The sequence below is a fragment of the Mya arenaria genome, chromosome 15 (assembly GCF_026914265.1).
Source record: "Mya arenaria isolate MELC-2E11 chromosome 15, ASM2691426v1".
In the NCBI taxonomy this organism is placed as follows: Eukaryota; Metazoa; Mollusca; class Bivalvia; order Myida; family Myidae; genus Mya; species Mya arenaria.
In genome coordinates this window covers 13,857,628-13,870,155 of record NC_069136.1, presented here as the reverse complement: position 1 = coordinate 13,870,155, position 12,528 = coordinate 13,857,628, and the positions used below count along the sequence as shown (strand labels likewise).

The window sequence follows — 12,528 nt, the reverse complement described above, 5'->3', positions numbered from 1 at the left end:
AAAAATAGAATTACAAATAATTGAAAGTGTATTTCCTTACATATATTGCAATGGAAATAGCAGTTATGTTTATTTCAACAACTACTGTGTCTTATATATTATATAGGCCAACATATTCAATAAAACAATTATGAATGACGTTTGTTTTTAGCACAGATTTTGATATATGATGTTATGACTAAAAAGGATATCATTACCACTCTATGGTTGTATCTTAAACAATATATTCAAATGAAAGTCGATTATGGATAATTACAATCTCCATCGAATATCACCGATTTGGGATGACAATCGACGATAATCCTATTATGTTCGATCATCGCATCAATGGTGGTAGACCTCTACAAACGGAAGTCCCACAACTTCGTACCCAACTTTCTTAGCATTGAGCGCAAACCCTTCACTTTCAAGGCGGCCGCCTGGTTCAGTGACCTCGGGAAAGCGGATCTTCCGGTGAACCTCGCTGCGCACCATGAGGACGCTTGTCCCTACAATATCAACCTTAACCACCCGGCCCTCGTCGCGCAAGAATGGCAGTGGGAGGTCGCGACATTTTTCGTCACCAAACCGACGAGTGTTGAAATCGTAATTCGTCGGGCGACCATGCCTCTCCATCAGGCAGGCGACGGCCATCACGTCGGTGCTGACATGCAGAAACTGCTGTATGAGATCTTTTGGGATTTTTTTAATGTCACTATCGATCCAGAGAACCCAGTCGTTGTCTCGCATTCCGTAGTCCAGCAACGCGTTCCGCACTCGTGACAGGTGGGATCGGCGTCCTCGCTGATTTACCTTGAATTAAACGAAATAATATATCGAATAATAAAGGGTCATAGTTTGATTTTTATTCAAAATGGAATAATCTGCCTTGGTTATTCAAGTAGGTTGGATTATTGAGTACTATTGTGGAACGTCTCAATGCAATACATCTAGTATTTTCTGATATATTGACATATGTGTTTCTACATGAAAAACCTTAACCAGAGTATTTGAGTCGAATTATAAAGGGCTATTATTGCATCATATGCAAGCTCAAGTTATCAAGTTACTTAAAAAATCAAGTAGGTTTGATGGTTGTCAACACATGTTGAAATTTCAATGCAAAACATGATGTATTTCCTAAGAAAAAATGACATATTGGTGCTTACATGCAAATCCTTAATCTATGTGTGACGTCGACGCTAGGGTTAGTAGTATAGCTCTCCGTATTTTTCAAACAGTCGAGCTTAAAGTGATAAACAATACAAAGCACGTATGCTCGACTTATAAGAGACAGTACGCTCGACTATTTCGCCGCTTTTTACTTTTATTAATAATTGTGAAACATGCATGGCTTACTGAAAATAAGTCATTATTCGGTGAAAGCTGCACGCTCACAGATTTACCATTTTTACAACTTTTTTATATTTTATCTTGGAGGGGCCAAATTTTTGCGTAAATATCTGCAAGCCAATAAAGTATGATTGCTGACAAAACAAGAGCTGTCACAGAGACAGCGCGCTCAACTATTCCGCCGCTTTTCAATTTAAGAATTGAAACGTTTTGGCGAAACATGCATGGATCACTGTCAGATTAGATTTCAATGCAATACATGGTGTGCTGAGATATAAACATAAATGTGGTTCCATGCAAAATGTTAACAAGAATTTCTAAGTCTAATAATAAAGAGCCATTATTTGCAAAATACAGTTATCTAACTTGGTTATTCAATTAAGTTGGGTGGTTAATTACCATTGTATAAAGTCTCAATGCAATACATCAAATAGTTGCTGAGATATTATCCAATGTATGCTAACATGCAAGACCTTAACTAGAATTTTTAAGTCAAATAATAAAGGCCTATTATTTGCATTATATTCAAATAATTGTTATCTAACTTCATTAATTTAGTATGTAAGATAGTTGGGAATACATGTCCAACGTTTCAATGCAATAACTGATGTATTTACTGAGATAATGACTTAAAGGTGCTTACATGCAAAACCTTAACCAAGGTGTGACGCCAACGCCGACGCCAACGCCGACGCCAAGGTGAGTAGGATAGCTCTCCTTATTCTTCGAACATTCGGGCTAAAAAGTCAGATAGAAGATGTTCATATTTCCGTTCGAAAATTAATGTTTCATTGTTTAAACCGTTCATAAAGGCTTAAGGAAAATGCATAAAAGATCAATTTTTGAACTTAAATATAAAAATCTGCGATCTTATTTTTGTCAGCAGTCTTATATATCTGGTTTCCATGGATATTCGTAAAAATTGGTTGGTTTCAAGACAAAAGCAAGAGCACCGCGAAACGGAGCATTATACGCCCGAAGAAGATTCGGCTTGAGGTCTTTAATAAACATTTAGGTTATGCTAGTATACTGCTTACTAGGTGTGAAGTGTTTACAACAAAGGCTTAAACTTCCAATATTGAAACTTTAATGATACTTAAGTTAGCAGTGCTAATAAAAACCTTTGTTCAACAGTATTGTTTTACAACATAGAATAATTGTAAAACAACATACATACTGGTAAGTAGTGCAAGGATGTACTAATATGAAATCAGTTTTTATGAAATGAAATATTTTTATAAAAAAAAAATAGAATATCTGAAACTTCCTTAGAAAATCTGAGAATACAAGTTTAAAAGTAGCAGGACGTGGAAAGTGCTCACAACACATCCTTTTAATGTAGCAATAATTTGTATAAAGTTATCTAAAAATTGCGTTATTAGTTACAATGTTGTGGCTAGGACACGTTTTCTAAAAATTCCTTTATTAGTAGTTACACAAAGTTGTGGCCTGGACACGGAATTGCTAACGCCCCCCAGTGAAATTAGCCTTTGAGGTACGGACCTGGAAAGCATGCTTGACAAATCCTTTTAATGTAGAGATGATTTGTATAAAGTTATTTGAAAATTGCTTTAGTAGTAACCCAGTTATGGCCTGGACATGGAATTGCTAACGTCCCCCCATGGTGATTCTAGTGTTTGAGGTATGGACCTGGAAATTGCGCGCGACACATCCTTTTAATGTAATGATGCTTTGTATAAAGTTATTTGAAAATGACTTTATTAGTGACCAAGTTGTGGCCCGGACACGGATTTGCTAACGCACCCCCATGGTGATTCTAGTCTTTGACATATGGACCTGGAAATTGCGCGCGACACATCCTTTTAATGTAGTGATGATTTGTATAAAGTTATTTGAAAATCGCTTTATTAGTTACCAAGTTATGGCCCGGACACGGAATTGCTAACGCCCCCCAGTGAAATTAGCCTTTGGGGTACGGACCTGGAAAGCATGCTTGACAAATCCTTTTAATGTAGAGATGATTTGTATAAAGTTATTTGAAAATTGCTTTAGTAGTAACCCAGTTATGGCCTGGACATGGAATTGCTAACGTCCCCCCATGGTGATTCTAGTGTTTGAGGTATGGACCTCGAAATTGCGCGCGACACATCCTTTTAATGTAATGATGCTTTGTTTAAAGTTATTTGAAAATGACTTTATTAGTAACCAAGTTGTGGCCCGGACACGGATTTGCTAACGCACCCCCATGGTGATTCTAGTCTTTGAGGTATGGACCTGGAAATTGCGCGCGACACATCCTTTTAATGTAGTGATGATTTGTATAAAGTTATTTGAAAATCGCTTTGTTAGTTACCAAGTTATGGCCCGGACACGGAATTGCTAATGGACGGACAGACGGACAGACAGACGGACAGACGATGGAGGCCATAACATAATACGACCCTTCGGGCGTATAAAAAGTTGTCAAAAGTTTAAATTTGTGAGAGTGCAGCTTTAATATGCATATGCCAAGGAATTGTTGGGATATGAACTTATTGTGAGTACATGCAAAACCTTTACCTTAACTTTTTAGTCGAATAATCAGTGTCTATTATTTGCATTATATTTATACTTAATCATCTGCTTTATTTATTCAAGAATGTTGGATGGTTAAGTATAAAATGTCAATGCAATAAATCAAGTCGTCGCCGACATATTAACATACATGTATGTGTGTTTTCATGCTAAACCTTATCCAGAACTTCTTACACAAATATTAAGTTGCATTTATTTGCACTAAATACTATTTATCTCGTTTCTGCAAAACACCCTTGACTCGAATTGGGATAAAACTCTGAAACACAACTGGTTGGTTTTATTGTATAAAGACAATTCATAATTTAATCCTTATTGTGTTAATGGTTGTTTTAACTTTTAATGAAACAGATCAATTCAAATGCGTGATAAAAGCTTCAGTTGAAGACGACATAATACAAGCACCCCTGAAAGCTACATTTTGCAACATGGAAGGTAAATTATTTTATGCGCATGCGCACCGGAAGACGATAGTACGATGATGAAAATACGATAGTACGACGATGAACACGCGATGGTACGATGATAAAAACACGACAGTACGATGATGAAAACGCGAGAGTACGACAATGAAAACACGACAGTACGATGATGAAAACACGACAGTACGATGATGAAAACGCGAGAGTACGATAATGAAAACACGACAGTACGATGATGAAAACGCGACGTACGGTGATGAAAATACGACAGTACCATGATGAAAACGCGATAGTATGGTGATGAAAACACGACAGTACGATGATGAAAACGCGACAGTACGATGATGAAAACACGACGGACGATGATGAAAACGCGGTAGTACGATGATGAAAACGCGATAGTATGGAGATTTTCAGTAAGCCATGCATGTTTCACAATTATTAATAAAAGTAAAAAGCGGCGAAATAGTCGAGCGTACTGTCTCTTATAAGTCGAGCATACGTGCTTTGTATTGTTTATCACTTTAAGCTCGACTGTTTGAAAAATACGGAGAGCTATACTACTAACCCTAGCGTCGACACTAGGTGAGACACGACAGTACGATGATGAAAACGCGACAGTACGATGATGAAAACACGACGGACGATGATGAAAACGCGGTAGTACGATGATGAAAACGCGATAGTATGGAGATGAAAACACGACAGTACGATGATGAAGACGCGACAGTACGATGATGAAATCACTTTATTACGATGGTGAACACGTAAAAGTACGATAGTGAAAACACAATAGTTTATCGCATCATCATCGTACTGTCGGTTTTCACCATCGTAGTTTTTGGTTTCGCGTTTTCACCATTGTACTATCGAGTATCGCGTTTCATATCAACATATTCACAGGCGAAGGCCCTAAGTCATTCCGTAATAAACCAGGTATTTTTATTTTTTACATTATTTTCATAGAAAGCAATAGCGAAACGAACAACTCTATATTCATTGATTGCACGGTAATGGTTTCTTTCTAAAAGTACGTCATTCGTATAAGGTTGAAAATGGTATTTTGATTACCCACCCTGTATTTTGTATCATTAAAACAGTCAATATAAAATATATATGTTACCCTGTGCCTGTCTTCCCGTCGTATGGGATTTCCAGTAAAGTTGAGCTTGTGTACTTGTGACTCTTTGAAACTAGAATTCAATTGGTGCGTCAGAGCCTTTGCACTTTCAAACGTATTGTCTGAACTTCCTTCCTCAACAAAAAAGACACTGATAAGATCGTGGGGGTATGTGAGGGTGTTTAATATGTTTCCAAAATGTTCCAAAAACTTTGCCGTATCCCTTAAAGGCGTAAGAATCACGATTGTTTCGTTGTACGTCCTTTCACGTAATTTCAAATATTTCTGTTTAAAGCTATCCGACAGAGCTGGCACGTCATAGTTACGTATATTACACCCGATCGTTGCATTCTGTTCGGAACTGTTTGCATGTCGTTGAATATCGTCGTAATGCACAAAACCTCCATTGACGTGTTCTCTCTCAATATTGATTCGAACCACACTGACTATAAACAAAACAGTTATAACTGTCGAGTAAACACTCTTATAATATCTTGCCATACTGCTGTTGATTTAATACACGCACCGATATAACTTAGAACGTTAAACTTGTTCAAATCATGTAAAACATAAACGTATGCGTTCCTTGAAACCCATTTCGATACACACGCTATGCACAAACATAGATCTGTATTGTAAATCACGAGGACTTTGCGCTCGAGGACTTTGCGTTTCTCGCCTGTTGCTGAGGCCAAATATAATACAATTTAGTTTCTCAGGTACTTTCGCATTCATTTTTTAATTAGCTAGTTTGTTATCTGCAATATAAAGTGTAGGTAAAAGCGTTGGTGTCGTTGTTGTTTGCCTCGTCTAATTCAAATAAATCTTCACCAGAACTCAAGATATTCACACGCAACTTGGTACACATGTTCCCAGAGACAATATGCAATGTAAATCAAAGGCCTGTAACTCATGCTAGAGTAGCGTCGACTGATAAACATTTTTCGACTAAATAAACAACAACAGACAGACTTTGGTAAAATATACTATTAAACAATTAAATATTAATATTTCAGATTTTAATGATATTCTTGCAGTAATCATTTTTTTTTCAAACACGCACATCATTCAAGGGTTTCTTCATCATTAGTACATACATCCATGGTCTCACACAAATGCTAATTAACTATCTATAGATAACTAAATGATTTAAAATAAAACGTATTCCCATGTTCATGCTTTATATTTCCAACAATGTGTCTGAGAAACAAAAGCTTAATTTCAATTTGCCTCCCACGCCTATTCATTTGCTGAAGAAAGGTCTTGTTTTGTTGAACAGTGAAATCCCGTCCACTGACGTATTGGCCTTCAAAATTTATTCGAACCACACTGACTATAAACAAAACAGTGATCAATGTCGAGTAAACATGCATATAACTTGCCATACTGGTTTTAACTTAATACATGGAAATTAGTTAGAACATTAAACTAGTTCGAATGATGAAAAACATAAACGTTTACGTTCCCTGAAACCCATCTTGATGCACACACTAAACTAGCGGATCCAGAGCTTGGATGCACCCGGTGCGCGCACCTCTTAAATCGTCAAAATTTACATTTTATTTCTAAATAGAAAAAGAAATTAAATACGCCTAAAATGCACCATTTCGTATAAGGAATGGTAAAACTTTTCGCGGGTAAGTGACCTCAACCCCTCCTTCCACCACAGTTTTGTTCTGAGAAAGGGGTGCTAGACAAAAGGTTGCGCCACTACGCCTCTTACGCCCCTGCGCTATACGCACAAAAAAGATTTGTTTTGAATATCACGAGGATTTTGCGTTTTTTTACTTGTCACTGAGGCCAAATACAATATAGTCTAGTCTTTCGGGTACTTTCGCATTTATCTTAATATCATTTGATATCTTAAGAATAAAGTCGATGAATTGTTAACGCCTTAGTGAAGCTGTCGTGGCGGTCGTCCAAAACCCTTAAACTTTGATCAGAACTCAAGATATTCACACGCAACTTAGTGCGCATGTTGCCAGAGACAGTTCACAATGTAAAGCAAAGGCCTGTTACTCGACATGCTAGATTAGTGTCGAGTGATAAACCGTTTCGACTAAAAAACAAATGGACTTATGTTTAATAAACCATTTAAACAAGTATACATTAATACTTCAGAATTGTGTTCTTACACTCATCATATTTGTTTTCAAAGACGCATATCCCTCAAGCGTTTCTTCGTCATTAGTATACCTTCTTGGTGTCACACAAATGTTAATTAACCAAACTTAGATAGCAAAATTATTTGAAATAAAACGTATTCCAATTTTCATGTTATTTGTTAAACAATGTTTCAAAAGAAGAAACAAAAGCTCAATTTTAAATTGCCTTCCACGCCTACTCATTTCTTTGAGAATAGTCTGGTTGTGTTGAACAGTAGAAATCCCGTTAGCAGATCATTCTTTGCTCGAGGACATGTCTAGTATTCCCACCAGACCTGCTGACGGGCACATACAGACAAGGCAACGAGGTTTCTTTACAAATTATCTGTATTTATCTAGGCCACAGCAGTTTTCACCGGAGTATGGACGAGAAAAATGGATATTACTTAACAATTACTCCATTCTAAATGCAAGTAGACAATAGACAGAGAAATACCTGACGGAGTAATCATTTATTTTAATTCGCTTAGTCCTCCAAAGTTGGTAGATACATATAAGAAAACCCAATATGTCAACATGTTTTCCGATTTATGAAGTAAAAGTGCTGGCGGTGTGTATGTCGGATGTCGACATACACATAGTAAAGCTGCAACAATTTATCGATAAACCGATATACTGTTTGAAAATATTGTATTGCAATACGAGTTTCGCCATATCGATATCCCGCGATACGCTTTTTTAAAATCAAAGTTGTTAATCATCGCCGGTTGATGTCAATGTTTTCAAAATAAGTAAACAATAAGCGAAAAGCAAACTTCAGCACTTCGAACAACGAAATACCGAAAACGTCATTGAACAGCGAAAAGGCACATGTGCTCTGTCAAATGGCGTTACAGCGTTTCAAATATCTTTTTTTATTCTACGCAAAACACAGAATCAATTTTATTTTTAAGAAGTCCTAAATAATAAACAGCTTATAAGTTTTTAGTTGCAAACAATTCAATTATTACGACCAACACTTATATAAATTGATTTCACGTATGGCTACTTCCGCACGTTAAAGTTATATTTTTGTTTATTTAAATCAATTATGCACTTTAGTACGGCCAGCGAGTTCGGTACATACAAATGATATCGTAGTCTCAATAATTTCATAAAAATGGCAGGCGTCAGCAGTGAGAGTAAATTCGTTCGAAATACGAACGGAAAAGCGTTGTATGGGAACATTTTCCTTAAAAAGAAAACGTGATGCAACAGAAATCCCTAATGATTACAGCTACTGCAATCGATGTCAAAGTGCAATTAAATGCAGTTGGGGTACGTCAAACATGTTTGCACATTTAGAGAAACACTAATTTTAATATCAAAGACAAACTCAAATCTAAAATCTACAAACGATGTAAGGGGGAATGAGAGTAGCCCTACGCTTAAGACAACTTAAGGGTCGTAGAGGTACCCTTCCCAAACGAAAAGTGTTTTTTTTACCAAAACTCGATTAAACCCACTTATAAGCGGGTTTTTTCGGGTTTCTTCATAAAATGTGTGTTAAAAGCGGATTTTTGTGGGCATAAGTAAATTTTGAGTGGATTTTCTCAGCAAATGTGAGATTTATGCACACAAAGTAGGCTTTAGTGGGTCTTTTTCTTCATAAGTGAGCAAAAAGTGAGTCTTTTACGTTTGAAGTGAGCAAAAAGTGAGTCTTATACAACAGAAGTGAGTCTTAATTTCTCTGAAGCGGGTCTTTATAGTCTAAAAGTGAGATTTTGGACACAGAAGTCAGTCTTTGAAATAAGGTGTTTGAAAAAAGTTGGTCTTTTCAAAATAAGTGAGTTTTTCACAGAAGGGTGACACCGTAAAAAGACTCACTTTAAACTCGCTTTTTTAAAAAGTAGGTCTTTTTGTTGTAATGCGGGCTTTTAGAGAATTTAAACATATCTCTGTAGTGTTTAAGCATCCTAATTCGTTTGTTGATTTTTCCCTGTATAAGTGCTGTTTATGAAAATTATTGTTTATGAGGACACAAGATCAGAATATCATCATTAAAAATATATTTATGAGGAAATATTATTTGTAAAAGATATTGTGATAAACAATTTGTTTATTAGGAACAAAAATAGGCTTTGTCAAAGAAAGCACATGCAAAACAATTAATTTTCTAATTTGACTGGCAACATCCTTCGATGAACATTTTAATGATACACTTATTATACTTAAAAATAATAATTCATTGCTTAAAAAATGCTTAAGTAGTATGTAAATGTATGTATATAACAAGAGCGCCACCTGCCACAATATTAGCGTGTCCTTATTTAAGGACACCAAGTTTGGTAGTGAGTAGTTGTATGTTAAGCCAAATGTAGAGAGCGGACACTGTAGAGACATTTTTGCCTTTTCAAGGGTCATAACTCTCTATTTTGCCCCAACATATTTTGACCAACTTGGTGATGGAATAAAGCAATCAATCAGACACGGCTGATTTAAGTTAATTTATATATAAATTGAATGATTCAAGTGATATGGCTAAGGATTTTAAAGTCATGTCTCAGACAAGACTAATTTAAGGTAATTATTTATGTAAAGCCCGATAACTCTCGAATGACTGAAGCAATACAGCTGGTAAACAAAATGTCAGAGACATTATGCACATACACATTTTGACCAAATTTGGTGATAACTGGACACATGCTTTTAAAGTTTAGATATTTTTAAAATTAAAGCTCATAATAAAATTTGGAATGACAAAAGCAATAAGGCTGGTAATCAAACAGTACACTGATGAGATGTCTAACAATTGATTTAAGGACAAAGATCAAGAATTCAGGTTAAACATTCGATCAGAGTCACTCTTGAAAATGTCAATTCTTGAAAATATAAACTTGCTGAGCCTTATCTGGTGTCCAGTAATTTAATGTATTTGGAAACAATAAAGCTTCTTTAAATGAATGAATAAAAAATGCTGGTACAATACAGTTAAGCCTCGACACTAAATATGAAGTATGCATGGGAACAGTCCAACTTCCTTGGTAACACGGGATATTTGGTTTGCTGTCTGTACGTTGATAAGCATTTTATCAATGCCCAGAATGTGTGACCAAAGTGGTCATCTTTCTAAGATGATGCTTTACAAAGCCACAGTTAAGGAGCTTTTTTGTTGGGCAGGGCAAAAACTGAATTCAAATAATGCAGCCCAAATAGGTCCAAGTCACTTAAAATTCATTTGCCATGCCATTTATTGCCTTTTCTTTGTTTTCAAAGATGGAGTTTGCTTTCCAACATGCTGCACCATTTTTATGACTTGTGTTTCAGCCTGGTAATGAACTAAATCTATATAATCTAAATACATGTCATCCAAATCCTTCAACATGCATCAACCAGGGGCATTTAGTAAGTTTGGAAACAGCATTTCTTCCCTGCAGTTGGACATGAGGCTGTTGGATATGAGGCCAATTGATGTGTAAGACTTTTGGTCTTTTTGGAATCGAAACTGTTTCATCGCTATCATTCACTTCATACAATCCCTGTTGTTACCAGTTCAACTCTGGAATAATGAAAAATAGGTTTTTATTCAAATTAAAAAAATTATATCTTGTCTTAAAACAATTCTATATATTCCGTACATTTAAAAAGCGAAAAGCACACACGTACCATTTAAATGGTGATATTTAGCATGTTTAAAAGTCTGAATGGCTTAAATTTAAAAGACATAATAAATACTAGTACTATGTAAAGTTTGGCAATGACAAATTCACAAATCAAATGGTGTTATTCAATAGCAATGCAACAGTTTTGAGCTTTAAAAGGAATTCATCATGCTCTGTACTAAGTTGTTAACAACAATTTCATAACTTGCCTGAAAAGCTTTAAAGCTTTTTCAAATACAACCAAGAAATCACATCACTTAAGAATTATATTTTTGTATATATATATATATCTAAGAGTTACTTGAAATATAATATACCTAGAGTTATGACTGTACACTCGTACTTTTTACTTAAAACAGGAACACTGCAGAAAATGCTCTGAAATTGTTATTTTTAACAATAGTGCTTTGGAGTGTCAGAGGGCTCACCAGTTGAGCCGGCATGTCCGTTGATGTTCTGAAAAAGAAAAAAAGAGAAAAATCAAAAGCTGCCAAACATAACTCAATGGGAACAAGAGCATTACAAGCACCTACCATTCTGCCAATGTCCATTTTTTCATGGTTATGAAGGTACTAGAATCTTTATTAAAGCTGCACTGTCACAAATTGAACAGTTTGACAACTTTTTTTTATTTTTTGTCTTAGAACGAGCTAATTTATGCAAAAATGAATGAAAACCAGTGATATAAGACTGCTGACAATAAAAAAACAGATCGCAGATTTTCATATCTAAGTTCAAAAAGTAACGTTTTATGCATTTTTCTTAAACCTTCAGTAACGCTATTAGCCATGAAAGATTAATTTTCGAACAGAAATATGAAAATCTGTGATCTGATCTTTTGTCAGCAGACTTATATCACTGGTTTGCTGATATTTACCATGTGATGTTATATATTTGTAGAACGTTATTTTTACTGAAACAATGAGGGTTAAAATATCAGCAACTTAGCTAGCAGACCATTGGTAACTCTGGCTATGTCAGATATAATGGAAATTCTGAATGTCTTACTCTGATGTTCGCAGGCCGACCTGACGGGGCTGATGTATGCTGCATTCCATAATCACCCTTAGGTTTCCATGGCCCTCATTGACGCTGGCTGCGAACTCAACGCTGTCGGCGGTGTAAGTTGAAAGTCTAAAATGACCTCATTGTTACGTAATTTACGTTATTTACATTTCTTTGAGGGAATTATCTTGACCATTTAATCAGGTCTGTGTTACATATGACTTCGGCTTTACATATTACAATTCTGTTTTGAATGTATTAAGTAAGTAATTTCACTTTTAAAGCAGTGAATTCATGATTAACTTAAAACTTTATTTACTTTACAACGATTGTTAAGAAAGTTATGATAACTTATACTAAATCAATCT

At 35.6% G+C, this 12,528-nt stretch overlaps 1 protein-coding gene across 1 annotated transcript; it reads right to left on the bottom strand.

Annotated features, from left to right (window-relative positions):
• Positions 1–324: 324 nt before the first annotated feature.
• On the bottom strand, positions 325–12,213 carry LOC128219127 (uncharacterized). The gene is made up of 3 exons (XM_052926947.1): positions 12,164–12,213; positions 11,584–11,611; positions 325–792 (listed from the first exon to the last, which is right to left on the bottom strand). The coding sequence occupies exons 1-3, from the start codon at positions 12,211–12,213 to the stop codon at positions 325–327; spliced, it is 546 nt and encodes a 181-aa protein (XP_052782907.1).
• Positions 12,214–12,528: the final 315 nt, after the last annotated feature.

Excerpts from the sequence above, each read along its gene's own strand:
- LOC128219127 (XM_052926947.1), bottom strand. The coding sequence starts at position 12,213 with ATGGAATGCAGCATACATCAGCCCCGTCAGGTCGGCCTGCGAACATCA. Across the intron at positions 11,612-12,163 it reads GTCGGCCTGCGAACATCAGA|AACATCAACGGACATGCCGG; the intron begins GTAAGACATTCA and ends TTTCTTTTTCAG. Across the intron at positions 793-11,583 it reads CGGACATGCCGGCTCAACTG|GTAAATCAGCGAGGACGCCG; the intron begins GTGAGCCCTCTG and ends GTTTAATTCAAG.